Raw genomic sequence first — 22,426 nt, 5'->3', positions numbered from 1 at the left:
GTAAAACAATATTCTGTTGTGAATGAAAAATATTACTAATAAGAACAATTGAATTCCATCCATTTTTGCATGTATTATTCAACTTGTTCCATAATGAATTCTTAAATACATAACAATAAATAAATATTTGAACTACATGCTAAACTGTATTATTCAAAAGTTAAATCGTAAATATTACTGCTCAATGAGTCTCTTCAAGAAATAGACTACTTAGTTATATAAAATCATTACTGTCATGATAGCCCCAAATATATTCAATTATTTTTGTACTACATACAAAATGTTTAAAAACCAAATCTATTTATTACAACACTGGCTTTACATTCATGTTTTAAAGTCAGGAAAGTTTTAAATTGTTTTAAACTTCTACTTGTTAATATATTATTAATTTTCCTTAAGATATATTCTTATATTTCCCTATCATCACAAAGAAACAAAAAGTTTATGGTTATTTGTCACTAAAAGACAAGTTGTCATCCAGTATCCAACTAGATTATTTATTTATTTGTGGTCATCTGAATTACATCATTACAATGGTATTTATTTAAATTACTTTCCACGGTGATTTGAAGATAAACTGCATTAATCATCTCTGTGATCTAAAATTCCCCAATTCTTTCATATATATAAAACCAAGTTAAGTATTTAAAATATTATGACCTGGATCTAAACACTGAATGATTTCATAAAATATAAATTGTTAATCATGAAATCTCTAAAATACTTCTATATACTTATTTATCATTTTACAAATTCTTACTTTTCTTAACAGAAAAATAGTGCAAGGAAAAGAATGGTTGCAATGGACTACATAGATGGAAATTCAAAATCCAGTGGCCAACTCTATTCCTAGCATACAAGTATGTTTTAAATTTTCTCTTTGCAAAGACCTGTGCGTGAGAAGATAGTTTCCAAAATATACGGCAGTTATGTACAAGATTAAACTGACACATCCTTTCTCTTTAATCTTAGGGAAACATTCCCTCTATCATCACCTGCATCATCAGATATTAACCTGTTAACTGCATGAAACAGGTTTTTTTAATCAAATGTAGGCTTCCAATGGTAATGAATATAGGACTACCTTAATAAAAAGGAGAAGTACTTCCTCTCTGAGAACTAAAACAGTAAGTGGTATTTGAACTGCTGGTTGAAAGGCAGAGACACTGGTAATCATGATTTCCCCTTGTTTGTTCAGGCCCTTCCAACAAAACAAACAACCTTTTTGTGATTGGATTGACATGGTGTTAACAATGCATTTAATGCCCAAATCAGTGTGAATACAGGTAAAGCCCTCACTAATACCAGTACCAGGATGTTAAAGCCACCTATTTTCTAAGCAGCCAAAAGGGAAAAAAAGCTTCTCCTCCCTTGGCAAACAAGGCAATGAGCTGGTCTCCACCAGCACACAGCACACAATCACCTTCGAGCTTACTGTGAACACTCATCCACTACCTGCAGTCCTTTCCGCAATGCCAGCCTCCGCGGCTTTCTCTTGGAGTTCCAACTTAAGCTTCAGTCTTCTCTTTTCTTTATCTTCCTTAGCCAATTTCTCTTGAAGCTAAAACACATTAGAAAAAAAAACTGTTCTTATCTAATAAATGCTTTCCATATATAAATAATTCTAACATAGGATTTTATTGTTCTTAAATCCTTATATAGTATTTAACTGTTTAAATACACTGATTTGAGAGGGCAAAATTAAGGTTGCAATATACTCTCTGAGTAACGAAAAACTGAAATTATAGAAAATGGAAAATATTAATCCACATGTATATGTGCAGACAGTCATAAAACAGGAATGTCATTCATTCCTTTGCCTTAAAGCAAAGGATGCTGAAAGACTCTACTAATCCTAAAATACTGGACCGTAGGATTACACTTCTCTTAGTCATTCCAATATTTGGAAACAAAATCAATTAAGATTATAATTTTAATATCTGATATAAACCTGACTGTGAATACTGCCTCAGCACATTCCATTTGAATTGGTACTGTCTGTCACTGATTTAAATATGGTATGTAAGAACTGCTAAATCAAAGTACAGAAAATATCTCATGCTCCAACAGAATGTTTCTTTTTACTTTCATCCATTCTTCCTTACATTTTTGTCATTTGTCTTGTTTCCCTTCAGAAACAATATTCAGGCTTCAGTCTGATTAGGTCAAACAACAAAATTAGTAAGGTCAGAAAACTGTATAGAAATTTTAACAGAACCCATAGGAAGTGAATATTGTTTAATAAAATTATTTACAGACCAGGGGAGTTGGAGTTAGAACCAGAGAAGAATAAACATTACATGTGCATTGAGCTGGATGCATGTAATGGTAGAGTAGGATCCAGGGCATATAACACCGTCTGCATCTTTGATGTGTGATTGCATATATTACTGACATGAAAGCATGTGTAGGTACTAAAAATAAAGAAAAATAAACAGAATAGCATGAAATTGGCTGATAATGTAGCCCACATTCCATAATGGTGAATCAAATGAAATATGAGTATTGTTAATAACATAAATTACAAGCAAAGATTTATGAAAATGGGTGATATTACATAAACCAAAAAAGCTTATTTTCATAGCCAATCACTTAACTAAATCATACCAGGATGACAAAGCAACACAAAGCTACCATTGAAGAATTAAAACATGAAATAAAACTGAATGCTAAAGGACAACAGAGAAAACTGGAACTGTAGACAGTTAAGACACTGTTTATAGCAATTAGACTTCTACATTTCTATACCTTTGTATTGCTTGCTCTGAGAATTTCCAATTCTTTTTGAAGATATGCTACTGATGTCTCTTTATTTAAGTCTGGGATAACTTGATGAGAAATCACAGGTTCATAATTCTTTCCACATTCCACAATACTGTAAATAAAGAAGATTTTAAATAATTAATATACATGATTCCATACAGGAATACATTTCTTATTAACAATGAATAAGAAAAGATACTAAAGTTTAAACTTTTATGTAGTTAACGTACGATGACTACAAAACAATAAATATATCAACAGATATACAGATACATCAATTTACAGATATATCAATTTACAATGGAAAAAACCACACAGTGATCCCAAAGAGACTCTGGTTCAGTCTGATTAGGTCTGGTTCAGTATACTTGACAAGAGTTCAGATTAGAAGCTATAAATGTTTTGATTTGTAGTTCTATTTGGGATTAATTTATATATTTTTTTGCTTTTCTGATAATGGAAACAATCATCTCCCCAATGTTATGAAAGGAGTATCATATTCACATTTTTATTATTAATTGAAAGACATTAAATTAATATCTATTCCCCAAAGAGTTAATAGTAAATACATTCTAAAAGACCCTGAAGAGACCATATCCAGAGAGGTTAAGCAAGGCCACTGATTGGGAGATGGAGCCACCCACTCATCTCCAAATTTTTAAACCAGAAGGGCTACTGTCTAAAGGAAATACAGGGACAAAGTATGGAGCAGAGACTGAAGGAAAGGCCATCCAGAGACTGCCCCACCTGGGGATCCATCCCATATACAGTCAGCAAACCCAGACACTATTGCAGATGCCAAAAAGTGCTTGCTGACAGGAGCCTGATATAGCTGTCTCCTGAGAGGCTCTGCCAGAGGTGGATGCTTTCAGTCAACCATTGGACTTAGCACTGGTCCTCAATGGAGGAGTTAGAGAAAGGATGGAAGAAGCAGAAAGGGTTTGTAACTCCATAGGAAGAACAACAGTATCAACCAACCAACCCCCCCCCCAAATTCCCAGGGACTAAACCACCAACCAAGGAGTACACATAGGGGGACCGATGGCTCCAGTTGCATATGTAGCAGAGGCTGGTCTTGTCTGGCATCAATGAGAGGAGAGGCCCTTGGTCCTGTGAAAGCTCCATGCCCCAGTGTAGGGGAATGCCAGTACGGGAAGGGGTGGAAGAACACCTTCATAGAAGCAGGGGGAAGGGGGATGGTAGAGGGGGGTTCTGGAGGGGAAACCAGGAAAGGGGATAACATTTGAAATGTAAATACATAAAATATCCAATAAAATAAAATAAGTATATATTTGGATTGCATGTGGTCCATAAGAAAGAAAGAAAGAGAGAAAGAAGGGAGGGAGGGAGGGAGGGAGGGAGGGAAGACTGCTTGGGAAAAAAAAACACAGCTGACAATAATCTCAACCTATAAGCAGGAAGTATAATGAAGAAATGAGAAAAAGTTGACTTGTTTCTGAGGTATTAAATATTAAGCACTGAGTGTGTGACCTAAGCTGGTCTTTGGCACTGAGTCTTGGGACAGCCAGTGAGCATAGGGCTCTCATGCCCCCTTACTGAATTATCCCACAGAGCTCTTGGCAGGAGCATAAGCTCTACCATTTACGTTTCTTATAAATATGTTTATCCATTCTCCCATCATCCTTGTCTCTATACCCTAAAATATACTCCCAATTGTACTTCAGTAAGAATCTGACACTAAGCAGAAGGAACACCAATACAGTTATTGATTTTATTATGTATTGATATCAATGAATATATCTGAACAATTTTGAACAGAATAGCAACTCCACAAAACTTTTAAAATAAAACTCCAGAAAATACAAAAATCAGAATTATGTTGTCGTTTTTAAGATCTAGTGTTATCTTTACTACACATGATTAATTATCAAAGTAGCATAATCTCACTCATAATAAACACAGGTATCATAGACTCAAAATTCTTCACAGACGATGACTTAAAGGCACAGAATATAGAATAATAAGAAAGGCAAAAGATAGATAGAGCACAGGATTACTCTAAAAGCATTCAAATCACCCAAAACAGAGTACATGGTGATGGAAAAATAAACACCTTTGGGCAGGTTTGAGCTTTAATGAATAATACACCATTTACACGAGTTTCACAAGTATCCTTATATGATAAACTCACAGAAAATAATACTGAATAGGAAACAAATTTCATTGCTTTCTTTAAACCCATCTTGTGCTATCTCTCAGCAATCTGGATACATTATATCAATACCATGGCAGTAATGGAAGCCCTTATAGAGACCTGAAATTGTTTATTAAACTAATTAACTATTTTATTTCTTTACATCCCAACTGTTGCTCCCCCTCCTAGCTCCCTCTCTCAGAGTTCTTCCCCCTTCCCCCGCCCCTTCACACTGAAATGGTTTCCAAGTCACTAGAACATTAAATTTATCTGACACCAAAAATGAAGAAGAGGGAAAATGTATTAAGGAAAGCATGTTGTTCCCAATCTTACTTTTTAGATGAAAACACTAAAATCAGCACGCACCTGCACTTTGCAGATGACCCTTCATCCGGACAAGGGCGGAGGACCTGAAAATTGCTGGGTTTTCTTCCTGGTAGTTCAAGGTCTTCAGATGGGTCTTCATTGCCTAATTCGTGCATGCTCTGCTCAGAATTCATAGTCAGCTGCTCATCTACTGGTGCCCGCTCACTTGCCACTGAGCTCTCTTGTGCAAGACAAATATGGCTATATCTGCATGAAACAAATGACACATGGTTTATAAAAGGACATAGCCACATAGGAAAATTGTCGAGTCAAACAACTATCCTCATGAAAACAAACTCATGGACTTTAACACAGTTCCTAGGGTCACTCTGCAAATTAAGTATGCGCAGTGCAGCATTTGCCACCCACATCCCCATGTCCCTGAGCAGAAGACATTTAGATCAGTGGTTCTCAACCTTCCTAATGCTGTGACCCTTTATAACACTTCCTTATGTTATGGTCACCCCCAACCATAAACTTATTTTGCTGTTAATTCATAGCTGTAATTTTGCTACAGTTATGAATTGTAATGCAAATATCTGATTTGCAGGATAGCTGATATGTGACCACCATGAAAAGATCATTCAACTCCAGAAAGTTGAGAACTCTTGTTTAAAGTAATAGCTTACAAGTCAGGCTCACACTACGACCTCAGTTTCTAAAACTTGGCAGAGAGGCCACACCTGGCTAACTGAATCAAAACCTCTGAAAGTGGAGTCAGCTTCTATGCTCTACATTGCCTAAATGATGACAGTTAATGTAGAGGAACATTAATTTAAACATATACTTAAAATAGCAAATATAAGAATATGATGATAGTGAATCAATACCATACAATGGAACTGTGATTCACAGCCTTAATAAGTGTATAATGCAGTACAAAATGTTTAACATATCATTTCCTGTCTATAAAATGTAAATTAATGAGTCGGGGTGCCTGACATTCCAGTAAAGATGATTTATTTCAGTAAACATCATCATAATATAAGATGAATGCAATAAATTTAACATCAGTGTCATCAAAAATACAATATATTATACAAACTACTGTGTATGCCTAATTATATCACAAGGTTACTTAAGTTGTATCCACTAAGAAATATTTATTTTAAAGAGATTAAAATATATCTCATAGAATAATAAAGTTTGGGAGAAAATCATCATTACTAAAATTAAAAGGTACAACTATGGATTGCAGCGTGTACTTTATTAACTCCGGAAGAAGTAATTCTTCACCTTTAAAAAGTAGCCTTGGTGATGAGCTTGGGAATCTACAAACAAAATCCTTTTGAGACACAAAAGTAATATTAACACAGAGACAAACTTTGGTACAAAAGTAACTCTCACAAAACTTCATTCTATGTTTCGTTTGTATTAACTGTAGATAATAAAAACTTCAAGTACAGATATTATTCATATTGGTAAATGAAAGACACATAACCAAGTTATTTTCATTCTCTTTGTTGGGGACACAGTTAGAAGAATCATTGTATCATAACTGCATACTGTGAAGTAACTGACAATTCAACATAATACTATCCAGAAATGTTATACTTAAAGATTAGCAATTAATTTTAGAGATCTGAAAACTCATCGTTTGCTTTATGTGTTTATTCACCATTCTGTTTTCCTGAAGTAACTGACATAAGAATGGAACCCTCAAACTCTAAAAAATCTTAGAGGCACAAATCAGACAGTCTATCATAAATAGGTCTAGCTTTATAACATAAATATATATTTCTATAAGTAAGTCAAAAAAGATCATTATATAAATAACAAAATCTCCCTTCAGAGACATTTCATTAAAAACCTTTATAGTCTTATGCTGTCCTTCTGTTTATGAGGAGCAAAGGCTCCTCATAAAAGAGGCAGGATAGGCCGTGAACACTGAGGTTATAAAAGCCCCCACATCCCTGTGACAACAACTCTTGTAATGTGTTAGATTTGTAAGATTCTGACCCTTTAAGAACAGTTATACTACTATCTACAACTTGGTCCAGTTATCTAATGTATGCATTATTAGGCCTACTTCAGGATCTTTCTCCATCCAGTGTTTTATTCTTAGTGTTCTGCTTTTATTGTTGTTCTTGTTTTATGTTTACAACACGTATAGTTTTTCTGCTGATTTAACCTGTCAGGTTATAAGACTCCTTGAATTCTTTGAGAATCGCCAGTGAGTATTTCTCTGTGACCATCATCCATTCCAAACTTCTGGAGGAGATAGAGAAGCTTCCAAATAAGATGGGATTTGGTTTCCTCCCAGATCTTAGTAGTGATGATACCTGAAGCAATAAAATGCACACATTTCTGACACTTCTTTTTAGTTTTTTTAAATTTATTTTATGTGTATGGACATTTTGCCTGACGTGTGTCTGTCTATGATGCATGACAAATGTACCACTGGGTGCCCAGCATACATGAAGGTCAGACGAGGGCACTGGACCCACCACAACTAGAGTTACAGTTGTGAATCACCATGTGGTTGCTGGGCCTTGTTACACTGATCCTCTGGAAGAGCAGTCACTGTTCTTAACTCCTGAGACATCTCTAACAGCCCCCATTTCTGAGACCTCTTCATTTTAATTCTAAAATGTTTTAAAGCAATGGTTTAGAGGTCATGGCAGGAGGATTTCTAGATAGTGAATTTCAGGCCAGCCTAGCTCCAGAGTAAGACCCTGTACTAACAATATCACCCTCCCTCAAAAGAAAAATCCAAAAGTTAATATTTGAAACATTTAATATATAAGGAACCCATACTGTGTGGTTTAGCTCTATATCTAATTTTGTTCAGTCATAAAACCTTTTAGATGCCTAATTTGAACTGTTCATCTGACATTTGGAACCTGCTCTGCAAATCAAACTATCTATACTCTTTTATTGAGAATTTAATTTTACTTCAGAGTAAACAAGGCTGATTTATAAAATCTTTCTGCTTGCCTGCCTGCATTTTATTTTTTTAACAAATCATTTTTGAGAAATGCTATCTCACCAAAATAGTGCTAAATATTGGAAAGGCTTTCAAATGTTCTTCTTTAGTACATTTCCCTGTATAAGTATTCAACCATTATACTGAAATTTTCATCTTTTAAATTCTACTACTTATTCAGTATTTTGATATTTGTTTGTGGAGACCAGGCTGTGATATATATACCCTGTGGCAGAGTCCTGAGACAAAATATGAGTGATGACCTGAAACCTCTAGTACAGACTCTAGCACAATTACCATTATAAAAATCAATGTAATGATTTGAGTATTAGAATGTAACAAGGCCCAGGCAAGAGATATACAACTGATTATATGTAACATATATGCATACTCAAAATGTATACTCTGGGAAGACTTATAAAGGTATTTGCTCCAAAATTTAAAAAGCAAGATTATGCAAATAAATGAACTGTCAAACGGTTAGTTCAGAAACCAAAAAGTTGACAGATGGCAAGAATAACACCTTAAGAAAACTAATCTTCAGGGATCGCTGTAGAAGATAAGGCAGAAAGATTTTGAAGAGCCAGAGGAATAGGAAGTTCACTGTGAAGTTGCATCTCCTGGAAATTTCAGAAGCTAGACCAATCAAGTCTCACCTCAGCAATCTGAGTGACTAAACATGAAATGAATTGCTAATGTAGTCTGGGGAGATCCTTCCAAAAGAATTACAAGCAAATAAGGACTAGTCCTCCCTAGTGAAGATCACACTAATTGGCTAGCCAAGACCAAATGGTCAGTCCTGAAAACGTGTACAAGTAATGGTAAGCAGACAGAGTAGCTTGGAGTTATGTATTCAGGAATATGCATACATATATCAACAAGAGAGCAGAGGAATACACAGAATAATTTAGAGGAGAAACAATGTGACTGTATCATAATTTCTCTCTATGTATAAATATATGACCATATATTACTATACAGTATGATTACATATATGATATATATTCTCATAAATATGTTGCCTTCTCATATGTGTATATATATACATATATATACGTGTGTGTATATAATATATATATATATATATTCATGTGTGTGTGTATGTATGAGAATCAGATGTGGTTTCAAGAGCCTGTAATCCTAGCACTTTTGAGTGGAAACAGAACTGCCACAGGACCAAGGCCAGCTTTGTCTTACTAAGCTCTAGGCCAGCCAAAGCTACAAAGTTAGATCTTATCTTTAAAAGGCTCCTAAATAATAGAATGTATTTTAATAATATTTTAAAGAATGTTAGCTACTAAAATCGAGGAGGAAAGTATCCTTTAATTGGGGATTCTCTGATAATTAAGAACTTTAACAAGCCAAGTATTTCTTGTATTATATTTGACTGAAAACTTCTAAAATGAGTAGCAGGGCAGAGATCAAGATGTGGCTAATCTAGAAAAAAAGAGGTGAAATGAACTACTGGTAGAGATACTTGGAGAAGAGGTAGTCAAAGTTAAAGATGCCGAAAATGTCACTTTTGGAGGCACCAAGGTCACTGAGAAATGGCAGGAAATAAAGAGGAAGAAATAGGAAACAAATGTAAATCTCTTCGGAGACTACAAAAGCATGTTGAAGAAGGAGACATAAAATTAAAAACACAATTGGTAATCGGTAAAACTCCTTCATTTTTTTCCATTTTAAAACTAACAAGCCAACAAACAGAGACTATCCTGCCAGCCCTCTGCCTGCATTCCTCTAGCCCTCTCTGACAGTCTACTCCTGTTCTAACTCTATGCCCTTCCACATTTGCTTTCCTGAAACCCTTGAGACTACATTTCAGGCATGAACTTAGACGTTTGGTAGTTAAGGTTGTAATCTACTATTTCGAATATATCTTGAAATGTTGTTATTACTATCTAATGCCATCACGGTTGTGTTAACTTATACTGCAACGATCTGGAACACTCTGGATAGCTCTCACCGGGTGTTTCTCTAAAATGCCATGTGGTGCTACTGCCAAAGGAAGTGTATGCATCTGGGCCTCCTGAGCAGAAGTGATGCTCACCTTTTGAAATCAGTACCTATTGTAGGGTAGCTACAATATAAACCTTGAAAATCTTGTCTCTCTAGAATGGACTTAGGCACCATTTCAAGAAATGATTTTCATGACTGAAATAATTCTGATTTTACTTATGAAGATATCAAGATTGTGAACAGGTTCCGTGTCAATGTGTTTAAACACTAGACTCCTTAACCAATAAATAATTTGGTATAAAATAAACCAAATTATGACACCATTTTCTTATTTAGAAAAGAAAGCTCTAACATTCTCTTTGGACTCACTTCTCCATACAATTACACAGAAATGTATAATATCTGATGCTATCCAAGAAATTATAATTCACAGCCCAAACTAAAAATTACTCCATGACTATTACACAGAAATGATAGGGTGGCTAGAATCAAAAGGGGATTCTCAGAAGCTGGGAAAGTCGGGCTTTGTAAATAGTTTGTGACAACTGGTATCTGTGTAAATGGATTTGATGGTCCCCTCGGGGGTCAATATTGTTTACAGAGCTGTTTCCTCCGGAGAGGCTGAACTAGAATCATCCCTAGGGATCCTACCAGGTTACTAAGAATAGCAGTGACCAAGTCACCTGAGAGCTCAAGAATAGAAAAAGACAAGCAAACAGAAGGAATAATGGCAAATATACAATAGAATAAATGAACCACTGTTTCTTTTTAAAGCTTCTTTTCTTTTTGAGACTATAATTACATCATTTCTCCCTTCTCTTTCTTTCCTTCAAACTATCCCCCATACTCTTCCTTGATATCTATTAAATTCATGGTCTCCTTTTTCATTGTTAGTGTGTGTGTCTGTTTGTGTCTGTGTGTGTCTGTGTGTGTACATAAATATTCCTAATATAACCCATTCAGTCTATATAAAGTATAACTTAGAATTCATACCAAAATTGACAGTAACAGGCAAGTAGTTTCTGTGCTTCTGACACCTGCAAGCAATTTATAAGCACTTCTTTAGATTCTGATTTGAGGGGGAAGAGGAAGTAGAAATTATTACATTTAGCAACTGATTCTATAAATATAACAATTAAGCCCTGTTGTTCATTGCCTTTCCTTCCTATGCTGTCTCCAGGTTTCTGCTATTAGATTACAAACGAGATATAGTGAAAGACTTGCCACAGTGTCTCACATTTTAAAGGCTCTTTACAAATGAACACTAGTTTCAAAATACCAGAAGACTAATAAATAGCTAGAGGCTCCTAATAACACCTGCTAGTTTTAAGTAATTTAAAAGTAAATGTATATATGTGTGGACAGATATGTCTATCTGTACAAAGATTACTTTGTTCAGTTAGTATGTATTTCCATGCTCTGTCTCCTTTTCTTCAGGAGTGGAAAAACAGTATCCCACATAGATGCTTACTACATGTGTTCCCCCTGACACACACAAAAGAGGAAGAAAAAACTATCAAAAATATTGCAGTAATTCCCTTAACAAGGGTAACCAGAGAACGCTTACTTTTTAAGCTTTCTTAGCTATAACTCCCACACACTGATGGATTGTGAGTTTCCAAGCAGAAGTACAGTTCATAAGGTGATTCTGAGAACAGGCTGAGGTTTAAATTCTTTTTTTTTAATTTTTAATATTTTTTTAATTACGTATTTTCCTCAATTACATTTCCAATGCTATCCCAAAAGTCCCCCATACCCTCCTCCCCCACTCCCCTACCCACCCATTTCCACTTTTTGGCCCTGGCGTTCCCCTGTACTGGGGCATATAAAGTTTGCGTGTCCAATGGGCCTCTCTTTCCAGTGATGGCCGACTAGGCCATAATCTGTAATAAATACTATTACTCACTAACTTATTTGTTCTTCTCACTGAATAGGTTAAGGCTGGGCTGGGTGGACAGCTCAATCAACAGCATTCTTGTTATGTAAGCATGAGAACCTGAGTTCAAATCCCCAGAACCCGTGTAAAGGCTGGCCATGATGGCATGAGATCGTGTCCCTAGTATGAGCCAGGTAGAGACAGGGGTATCTGAGAACCCAGTGACCAGCCAGGCTCACCAAAACAGTAGGCTCTAGCTTTGATTAGAGACCCTGTCTCAAAAACTACGATAGAAATCAACAGAAAAGCATACCACCATCAAAGTCTAGTGTTCACAAGCACACTTATAAGTGAGCACATACGTATGCACAGACAGACAAATATGAATGAATGAATGAATGAATGAGAGTTTGACCTTGAATTCATGATCCTACTGTCCTAGCTTTCCCATTGTTAGGATTTCAGGTATGCATCACATGTCTGGCTACTAACAAATTAACCTTTATTAATTTCCCTACCGGTAAAGTAGAAAAAATATCCCCCTCAAAAAGTGCTTAGGATCAGTAAATTATAGAAGCCTCTTAGCAAAGTATTAACACAGAACATAGACTCAATAAATATTATTTCCTTTAAATCTTCTCTGTGAACAGTTACATTCTCTATTTTTATTTCCAAATCTTCCCATCTTTTGGTGAAATGAGTACAAATGACATCAAATTCAAACTTAAAATTCTATTTTATTTTAATTATTTTTTTCTTAAATATTAAGAAAAGCAAAAATTATATTTATTGTCCTAATATTAATCCAACTTTTATATTGTACAACCACTCTGGAAATCAGTCTGGCGGTTCCTCAGAAAATTGGGCATAGTACTACCAGAAGATCCAGCAATACCTCTCCTGGGCATATACCCAGAAGATGTTCCAACTGGTAATAAGGATACATGCTCCACTATTTTCATAGCAGCCTTATTTATAATAGCCAGAAGCTGGAAAAAATCCAGATGTCAGCCGGGTGGTGGTGGTGCATGCCTTTAATCCCAGTACTTGGGAGGCAGAGATAGGCAGATTTCTGAGTTCGAGGCCAGCCTAGTCTACAGAGTGAGTTCCAGGACAGCCAGGGCTACACAGAGAAACCCTGTCTCGAAAAAACAAACAAACAAACAAAACCAACAAAAAAGCCCAAATGTCCCTCAACAGAAGAATAGATACAGAAAATGTGTTACATTTACACAATGGAGTACTACTCAGCTATTAAAAACAATGAATTTATGAAATTCTTAGGCAAATGGATGTATCTGGAGGATATCATCCTGAGTGAGGTAACCCAATCACAAAAGAAGTCACTTGATATGCACTCACTGATAAGTGGATATTAGCCCAGAATCTTAGAACACCTAAGATACAATTTGCAAAACACAAGAAAATCAAGAAGACCAACATGTGGATACTTCATTCCTCCTTAGAATAGAGAACAAGACACCCATAGAAGGAGCTACAGAGGCAAAGTTTGGAGCTAAGACGAAAGGATGGACTATCCAGAGACTACCCCACCCTGCAGTTCATCCCATAATCAGCTACCAAACCTAGACACTATTGCATATGCCAGCAAGATTTTGCTGAAAGGACCCTGATATAGCTGTCTCTTGTGAGGCTATGCCGGGGCCTAGCAAACACAGAAGTGGATGCTCACAGTCAGCTATTGGATGGAACAAAGGGCCCCCAAAGAAGGAGCTAGAGAAAGTACCCAAGTAGCTGAAGGGGTCTGCAACCCTATAGGTGGAACAACAATATGAACTAACCAGTACCCTGGAGCTCATGTCTCTAGCTGCATATGTAGCAGAAGATGGCCTAGTCGGCCATCATTGAGAAGAGGGGCCCCTTGGTCTTGCAAACTTTATATGCCCCAGTACAGGGGAACACCAGGGCCAAGAAGTGGGAGTGGGTGGGTAGGGAGCAGGGCGGGGTAGGGGATAGGGGACTTTCGGGATAGCATTTGAAATGTAAATGAAGAAAATATCTAATAAAATATTTTTAAAAAAAGAATGCAAACTTTATACCTGGGCACTGTATGCTCACACTGACTTTATATGTGGGTTTCATACTGACTATTTAAACATGGGCACTGTATTCCTATACCAACTTTATACATGGGTAACATATGCTCACACTGACTTTATCCATGGATTCTGTATGCTCACACTGACTTTATGCAGGGTACCATATACTTGCACTGACTTTATACGTGGGTATTGTATGCTCACACTGATTTCATACATAGGTACTTTATACTTATACAGACTTTATACATGGGTCCTGTATGTACACACTGACTTTATACAGTTATTGCATACTCACACTGACTATATGTGGGTACTGTATATTCACACTGACTTTATTTGAATTCAGGTTTCAAAAATCATGACTTAAGCAACATTATGAGTTTTAACAGTTTCTTTGCACATTTAATGCCCTTCGTGTAAGCTTCAACATATCTGCCTATATTATTTTTAGGTTATCCCTATACATATATACAGCAAAAATAAAATTATGCAGTAATCTTTTTGTCTATATTTCAATATCATCATCAAGTTAATAATAAACTTGTGGTTAAAAACATCACAAAAAAAGAATCACATAGATGTGTTCTCTAATCTTTATGGTCTTATATAAGACTCATCTGCAGACCCATTATGTGCCCATCTGCATATACTGAGTATAAAGTCTATTATACTCATCTCCTTAAAGTACATACTAAAAGAAAGTAAACATATTAGATTGTTTCATCATTGAAATGAATCAGTGGAAGAAAAAAATGACTTTTAAAAGCATCTCGAAGATATGTAGAAACCACATAGGCAGTAAAAATGTGTATTTGTGAATGTGGTAGCATAAACTAACTGGTAATCACATCACTCAAGATGCTGAAGCAGTGTGACTAAATTTGATGCCAGCCTCGTACTCCAGGTTCAAGACAAGATCTATTGCTGTAACTCAGTCACAGTTTGTGTAGCAAAATTCCCAGTACCCTGGAGCTCTTGACTCTAACTGCATATGTATCAAAAGATGGCCTAGTCAGCCATCACTGGAAAGAGAGGCCCATTGGACACACAAACTTTATATGCCCCAGTACAGGGGAACGCCAGGGCCAATAAAATGGGAATGGGTGGGTAGGGAAGTGGGGGGAGGGGGTATGGGGGACTTTTGGGATAGTATTGGAAATGTAATTGAGGAAAATACGTAATAAAAAATATTAAAAATTTAAAAAAAAAAGAAGAGGGAACAAAATTCTCACAGGAGAAAATACGAAGACAAAGTATGGAGCAGAGACTGAATGAAAGGCCATCCAGAGACTGCCCCACCTGGGGATCCATCCCATATACAGTCACCAAACCCAGACACTATTGCAGATGCCAAGAAATGCTTGCTGACAGGAGCCTGATATAGTTGGACTGAGCACGGGGTCACCAATGGAGGAGTTACAGAAAGGACCGAAGGAACTGAAGGGGTTTGCAGCCCCATAGGAAGAACAACAATATTAACCAACAAGACCTCCCCAGAGCTACCAGGGACTAAAACACTAACCAAAAAGTATACATGGAGGGACCCATGGCTCCATCCGCATATGGAGCAGAGGATGGCCTTGTCAGGCATCAATGGGAGGAGAGACCTGGAGGGCTTGATGCCTCAATGTAGGGAAATTTCAGGGCAGGGAGGTGTTGGGGGAGGGGAGTGCAATCTCATAGAAGCATGGGGATGGGGGATGGGATAGGGAGTTTCTGGAGGGGAAACCAGGAAAGGGGAAAACATTTGAAATGTAAATAAAGAAAATATCCAATAAAAGAAAAAAAGACTCACTGAAAACAAAACAAACAAAAGAAGAAGAGAAAGAAAACAGAAAAGAAAATTTGAAAAAATACTGAATAAAACTTACTAAGCACAAAGATGCTGCCAGATATTAAACAAGATTTAAAGGTAAATGATAAAGTATATATGTTATCAGGGGAAATGGCAAAGATTCAGGGAGACAAACAACAGAATAGCAAAAAGAGATACACAAAAGGTTGGTGGCAATTCGGTCCCAGTAACAAATTCTGTTAAGACCAGAACTACCCATAAGGCACTCATATCATTTAGAATGCTCAGTAATCACATAATCAAAGAATAAGAAACAAGTAATAGCAACATTGCAAACACTGCTGCAATATGCAATATAAAATCATTTTGAGATATCTTGCACCTTACATTCTTTTTATAGTATATTTACAGCATATTTCCCTGAAGAGTATCGATACAGCTATATAATTCTGAAAGCTTTTTGAAAGTTTTGTTAAGTCCCCCACCCCAAGCCTACAATATTGTCAAGAGTATTCACTTGGATACTAGAATTAGTATCAGGACAAATGCATCCTTTGAGCTCATCCTGGATGAGTAAACACATCAAAAAGAAGTGCTGAGGTGATTTATCTCTGATTATGACAATCCATTGATTTGGATTCAAATCACCCCTGGCTATTCACAGAAATAACTTTACTGGAATTTTCTTATTTTACTATGTAAGAGCAACTTCAAGTGGCAATCCTGCACTAACTCTTTATAAACTTTTTGTATCGACAAACTAAAATGGTCATAAACACAACAGTATTTAGTCTATAAAAAAGTTCAGATTTATAATCAAGAACTATTTATAATATATAAATATTCATAAAATTCTATCCTAAAATTTAAGATTTTTAGTTTTAATGTCTTTTTTTTTTGATGTAGTGAGTGAACAGACTAAAATAATGTAATCCATTTCCTAGTGCTTAAAATAGTTACACTAGAAATGAGGCTTTGTAAAACTCCTATCACCCTAATTAAAATACTAAAAATATTCTTTAACTTGAAGTAACTATTAAAACTGTCCCAAAAATTGATAAAATAGTACAACAGTAAGTTTTATTCTTTCACTTTCCTTGTCATGAACTATCTGTAATTTATAATATATTTCAGTTTTTCAGGCTTTCTCAAATTTTCTAAGAGTAATTCATGTAAGGTAACTAAAAACATGAACAAACTCGGTAGATTTTCAGCTTTTACAACAAGTAAATAAGTTTAATCATATTTTTGTCTTAAGTTAAATGGGTAGCTATTATAAACTCAAATTCTGATAGCATTCACTGGAGACAAAAACTCTTATAAGTATAAAGAGAAAACCAGATTTTCTTCCAGGTCCTTTTCATTTTGTTTAAGAATATCTTTAGAATCAGAAATAAAACAGATGAACCACCACTCAGATACTAATCGAGACTCACTGACATAAACCCCTACTTCTAATGGATGGATGATTGTGTTTGGTCTTTTGAAACTTTGAAGTATAGGTAAGTCTTGATCACACAAATTAATAAATCCTAAAGCTGGAGTTAACAATAACCATTACACCCAAATTCTGCAGCTTAGCCCAGCCAATTTTTCAAAAGGTCAGGTTGTGAACTGGAGAAGATCAGGGAGGTCCACCGCATAGCTTTGTTGCCAGGCATCTCTCGTCTGGATTGTTGCAGGCGTTTATTAGTATTCGTCAGCAGACTCAACAAAGCAAACAAGAAATTCAAGCACGAATAATAAAATGAAATGCTGCTATATAACCCTTTGTCATTCAGCAAATATGGGACTTTTTAGCTACATTGTTCCTAAACCTGGGTTACTACTTTAATTTTTCTCCACAGTGCTGACTGAATGAGTATGCATGTGTGTTAAATGCGCAGCTCCCCTAACAACTGCAGGACTGCCATTTAATCTGTTGGTAGATGGACCATTTCCTGTGGGAACCCTGGCTATGATTTCCAGATCCACCAAATAAATCTCAGATTAAGATTCCAAATGAAACCTGCCTTTGGCAGATAAAAAATGTCAAGATGGATATAAACAGTAAAATTATAAATTATCTAGGTGTTGCATGACAAACTAATGTTCAATTTTTTTTGTTGACATCTACTCAGATACCAAAACTATATGAGACATTCATCAAATGTCACACTTTCATAATACTGGAGGCATCATTAAAACTGTTTGACTAAGGACCTCAAAGTGTTTAAGCAGTAGCTCTAAAGTATATTTGTGCAAAGTAGAAGAATAAATTTACATATCAGCAGCAGCTCATAAGGGATGGGTAAATATTCTGTTTATCTCTTATTATAATTCAGGTTACTTTAAATACAAGGTTTTAGGAAATCATTATACTCAATAAGGCATTATTACATAATTTTCTATGCAAATGATGTGTTTTATTCAAATTTCCCATCATTAGTTAGAAAAACAAAAACAAAATCATAAACTACAGTGGTAGGAGGGCTATGGGGGCTATTTCACTAATGACTAGTGACTACTGCGCTGGTACCAGGCTAGTGACAAGAAAGCACCATTAGCCCGGGTAGAGGTGACATTTTAAACTTTTCAAAGTCCTTGGATCCTTGAGTCATTAAGATTTAAAAAGGAAGAAAAGAAAAAGAAAAAGAAAGAAAAGCCTCAGACTCGAAAGGTAAATTTGTTTTTGATAATGTGCTCATCTCAAATGACCTGAGAAGGAGCACAGGCTTTTTTAAAAAGGTAAGAAAAGGTTAATATAGACCATTTTAGAAGCAAATGGCGATTAAAATGCACACTAAGTCCCTGTTGCTCAGCTCTTTTAGAATCTCAGTAGCTCTAGAACTACTTCTTCAATGACCTTTTTAGGGTTGGAATGGAGTCTCTGCTTGTCTAACCGGAGCTAATATAACCCTGTCCTAATCTTAAAGTCTGTATTAGTTGATTATAAAATACAAACAAATGAAGATTTCTGAAGGAAAGATTCCACTAACGTATTTATTTTTCTGACTTCCAACTCTTAAAAACAATTGAATAAAAGTTCTTGGTGTTTCAAAGTTGTATACTACTTGGTTTTAAGAAAACAATTTAAATAATATAGTTAAAATAGATTTTTTCAAATTGTAATTTTCACTAAACTGGGAAAAATACAGAATACTTATTCTCCATTTCCAGCCTTAACGTAAGTATGAAACCTTAAGGATTATATTTGTATTGTGTCTTCTTGATCAAAAATGCTCCTAGTAATACAGATTGTATTATAAGAAAACTAATCCTAAGTTAGCTCTAACTACCCTAACATTCTAAAGCCTGACACTAAGACACACTTTGAAAAATACTTTTAGGGCAGTTGAGAAAATTAATTTAAAAGAAAATAACTATCTTATGCTTACCTTGTTTGTTTTGTCCTACTAACAATGCTCAAAGCAATGAACAATGCTAGTTACATTAGGCTACTAAGTTAGATAATTTCAGAACACAACAAATTAACAGCCACAACTGAAAAGAGGCCTAATTTACAATTTTAAAAATGTCAAATAACAAAACTTATACATGATTTTCTAGGCACCAAACATATTTTATCAATATGAAATGAGTAATTTTCTTTTTTAGTCCTTAATTTTTCAGGTACTGAAAGTTTATATTTGAATACAAGAACAAACCAAAATCTAAATATGAAAGGTAAAGTATGATTCTTTAAAAATTATTCTTTCTTACGCTTCTAATCAATACAATCGTTAGATATGACCAAGTGCTATCAATTTCACCTAACAGATTCAGACTAATTTGGGAGTATCACTGGATTCTGAATACAGAGTCTCACAGTCACTAAGCTCATGAGCTACATCACAGCCACCTTAGACTATGTTTAATTCACACACACACACACAGACACACACACACAGACACACAAAATCTACTTAACCAATTTCAACATTTTGAGGCCTGATGTTTAATTTTTTTTCATATTATCCTAACACGACAAAACAGACTGAAAAATAGTATCTGAAATTCTCCCCCAAAAGAATGTCCTATATGATAAGAAACCAAGGTAACAAAAGCTGGAATATTTTGGTAACTCCTTCAAAACTTTTTCTACTACTAGATACTTATACACAACCAATCACGCTGAGTACATGTACATTATACCATACAGCTTTGCCATCTAAGCGCAATCCGAGAAAGTTTCCCAAGGGCCTTCAACCCAGAAAGTCAGCCCTGCCAAGCCAGTTCTGTATTCTACCAGGATAACTCAGTAACTCACCTTAGTATCAGTATATATAATGTAAACTAATTTCCTCAATCAAAATAACAGTGAAAATCAGAACAGTATATTAATGACTATAAGAACACAGTATTGTTTTAAAAAGTCATGAAGTTTAATTTATTAAAATTAAAGATCCAAGAATAACATATGATGGGTTGTGTTATGAGTAAACATTGTGGGAGTACTCTAAAATAAAATGCAATAGCCAGAAATAAATAAGAATTTTCACTGAAGAAAAGAGAATATTATCTAAAGAAACTGAAGCAACAACTTACAAGCTCAAGCAGTATTTTCATGGCCTACCATTAAACTTGACAGAGTGTCCACATTTCAAAGTAGAATCTTAAGGGGCGGGGAGTTGGATTGATCTGGCAGCAGAAATTAAGGGAGGGGAAAGAAGATGGTCAAAATGTATTGTTTGACATTCTCAAGAATAATAAAAGTATTTTAAAAGTTAAAGAAAAGGGGGAGAATTATATCAATGGGACAGAAGTATGGGAAAGGAGAGCCTATGAAAGATGTATTTACCATTTTCTTCTTTATCAGAGTGAAGGTCATTTTTGTAAGCTGAAAGACCAAAAGTGAATTAAGAATTCTATATGGACAATTATAACCACAACTGATTTAAAGTGTTTTTTAATTTTGAGGAAAGAAGAAAGAGAGGGAGGCAGATACTCCTATTCTCTCAAAAGTTCCCCTTACGGAGAATTTAGGGTAGGTTTGGGGGTTATAACCAACATCCCACCGTGACCAGCATGTCTGTAGTAAAAGGGATTGTGCATATGTGGAAACAGGAGGGAGATGGGAACACTGTGGCATTCTCTCAGTTGGGGTGGAATCTGAAAGAAATGAAGCTAATAAGAACAACTGCCAAGAAATACTTTTTAAAAGAACCTACTACAAATTCATCTGCATGACATATTCATATCAGAAATGATGCCTGTGAAGTCAGTCCATACTAAATGTCATAACTACCCTGTTATGACATAACTGTTACCCTATACAAATAGTTTATACAGAATTCCGTTCTTCCACTGAGGCACAAGTAAAAACAGACTTATTCATACTAAACTTTAAAAATAAAGAAACACAGAATCTTATTAAATATACTAAAATAAATTATATTTTAGAAAACTACACTCTACGTCACTGCTTTAAGGCAGTGCTCAACCTACCTGATGGCGCGACCATTTAACACAGTTCCCCATGTTGTGGTGATCCACAATCATAAAATTATTTTGATTGCTTTCTATACTATGTTTTGAATCATAATGTAAATATCTGATATTCAGGATATCTAACATGCGACCCCTGTGTAAGGCTCATTTGATCCCCAAAGGGATCGTGACCTACAGGTTGAAGATCACTGTTCTAAGGGGAGAGTCCACAGTTCCTCAGGCAGCCAATCCTTGTTGGCCACCTGCCACAATCCTCCATCCCTCCATCTGATATTCTAGACGTTCATCTATAGAAGCTACTAGCACTCTGTTAAGCCAAGTCATATGAAGCTAAACAGTAAAGTTAATTACACTGCAGCCCTGCTCTTTATACAACTTTTAAAAATGCATAAAATCATAAAATAAAATTTTAAATTTGTACTAATTTGTACTTGTAGAAATGAATAGGTATTTAAGCCTGTATGCCAATGGTACTGGTCTAAAGGTTTTTACTGCAATCAGAATCAGTTATTACTGATTCTATATTCTATATACTATATTCTATATAAATACATATTCATATATTCTATATGAATTTTTGAGTTTATATTGTATATACTTCTTTGAAAAATCAAGTTTCTAGTGATATACTGAACATAAAATACAAATATAAAATTATTAAACTACTAATCATAAATGATATTGTTTATGATATTTTTGAACTTTTAATAAATTGATTATTTGTAGATAAGGAATATATCACAATTTATTTAAAGGCTTCATAAAATATGTCAACAATCTTTTATATTGTTTCTAGATCTCTAACCACTTTCATCACTTAAGTGAAAATGATATTTATCACATACATAACATATATGTTAATACCCATTAAATAACCTCACTTTTGTTTTGGAAATTGATATTCCAAATTTGATATTCTTAATAGCAATAAAGAACAGCCTCCTCATTAACCCACAAGTACGGTAAACATTACAAAACTTGCACCAAAGTCTAGGTGTGTGCTAAACAAGTAAATACAACTTACAGTGTGGAACTCTGCTTTTCTCACTCCCAAATCGGTGGTGTTCCTATCATTCCATTTTATTGAAATTAA

General features: G+C 35.2%; 1 protein-coding gene across 1 annotated transcript in view; it reads right to left on the bottom strand.

The window, feature by feature from the left end:
- The window catches only part of Mipol1 (mirror-image polydactyly 1), a 277,375-nt gene that overhangs the window by 202,833 nt on the left and 52,116 nt on the right, over positions 1-22,426 (bottom strand). Inside the window, exons 2-4 of the mRNA XM_021178974.2 lie at positions 5,285-5,491; positions 2,749-2,875; positions 1,456-1,561 (exon numbers count right to left, since the gene is read on the bottom strand). Coding sequence (XP_021034633.1) covers positions 1,456-1,561; positions 2,749-2,875; positions 5,285-5,418 — 367 coding nt within the window. The 5' untranslated portion in view covers positions 5,419-5,491. The remainder of the gene's footprint in view (positions 1-1,455; positions 1,562-2,748; positions 2,876-5,284; positions 5,492-22,426) is intronic.

The sequence above is a fragment of the Mus caroli genome, chromosome 12 (assembly GCF_900094665.2).
Source record: "Mus caroli chromosome 12, CAROLI_EIJ_v1.1, whole genome shotgun sequence".
Lineage (NCBI taxonomy): Eukaryota > Metazoa > Chordata > Mammalia > Rodentia > Muridae > Mus > Mus caroli.
This window is presented reverse-complemented; position numbering and strand designations above follow the sequence as displayed.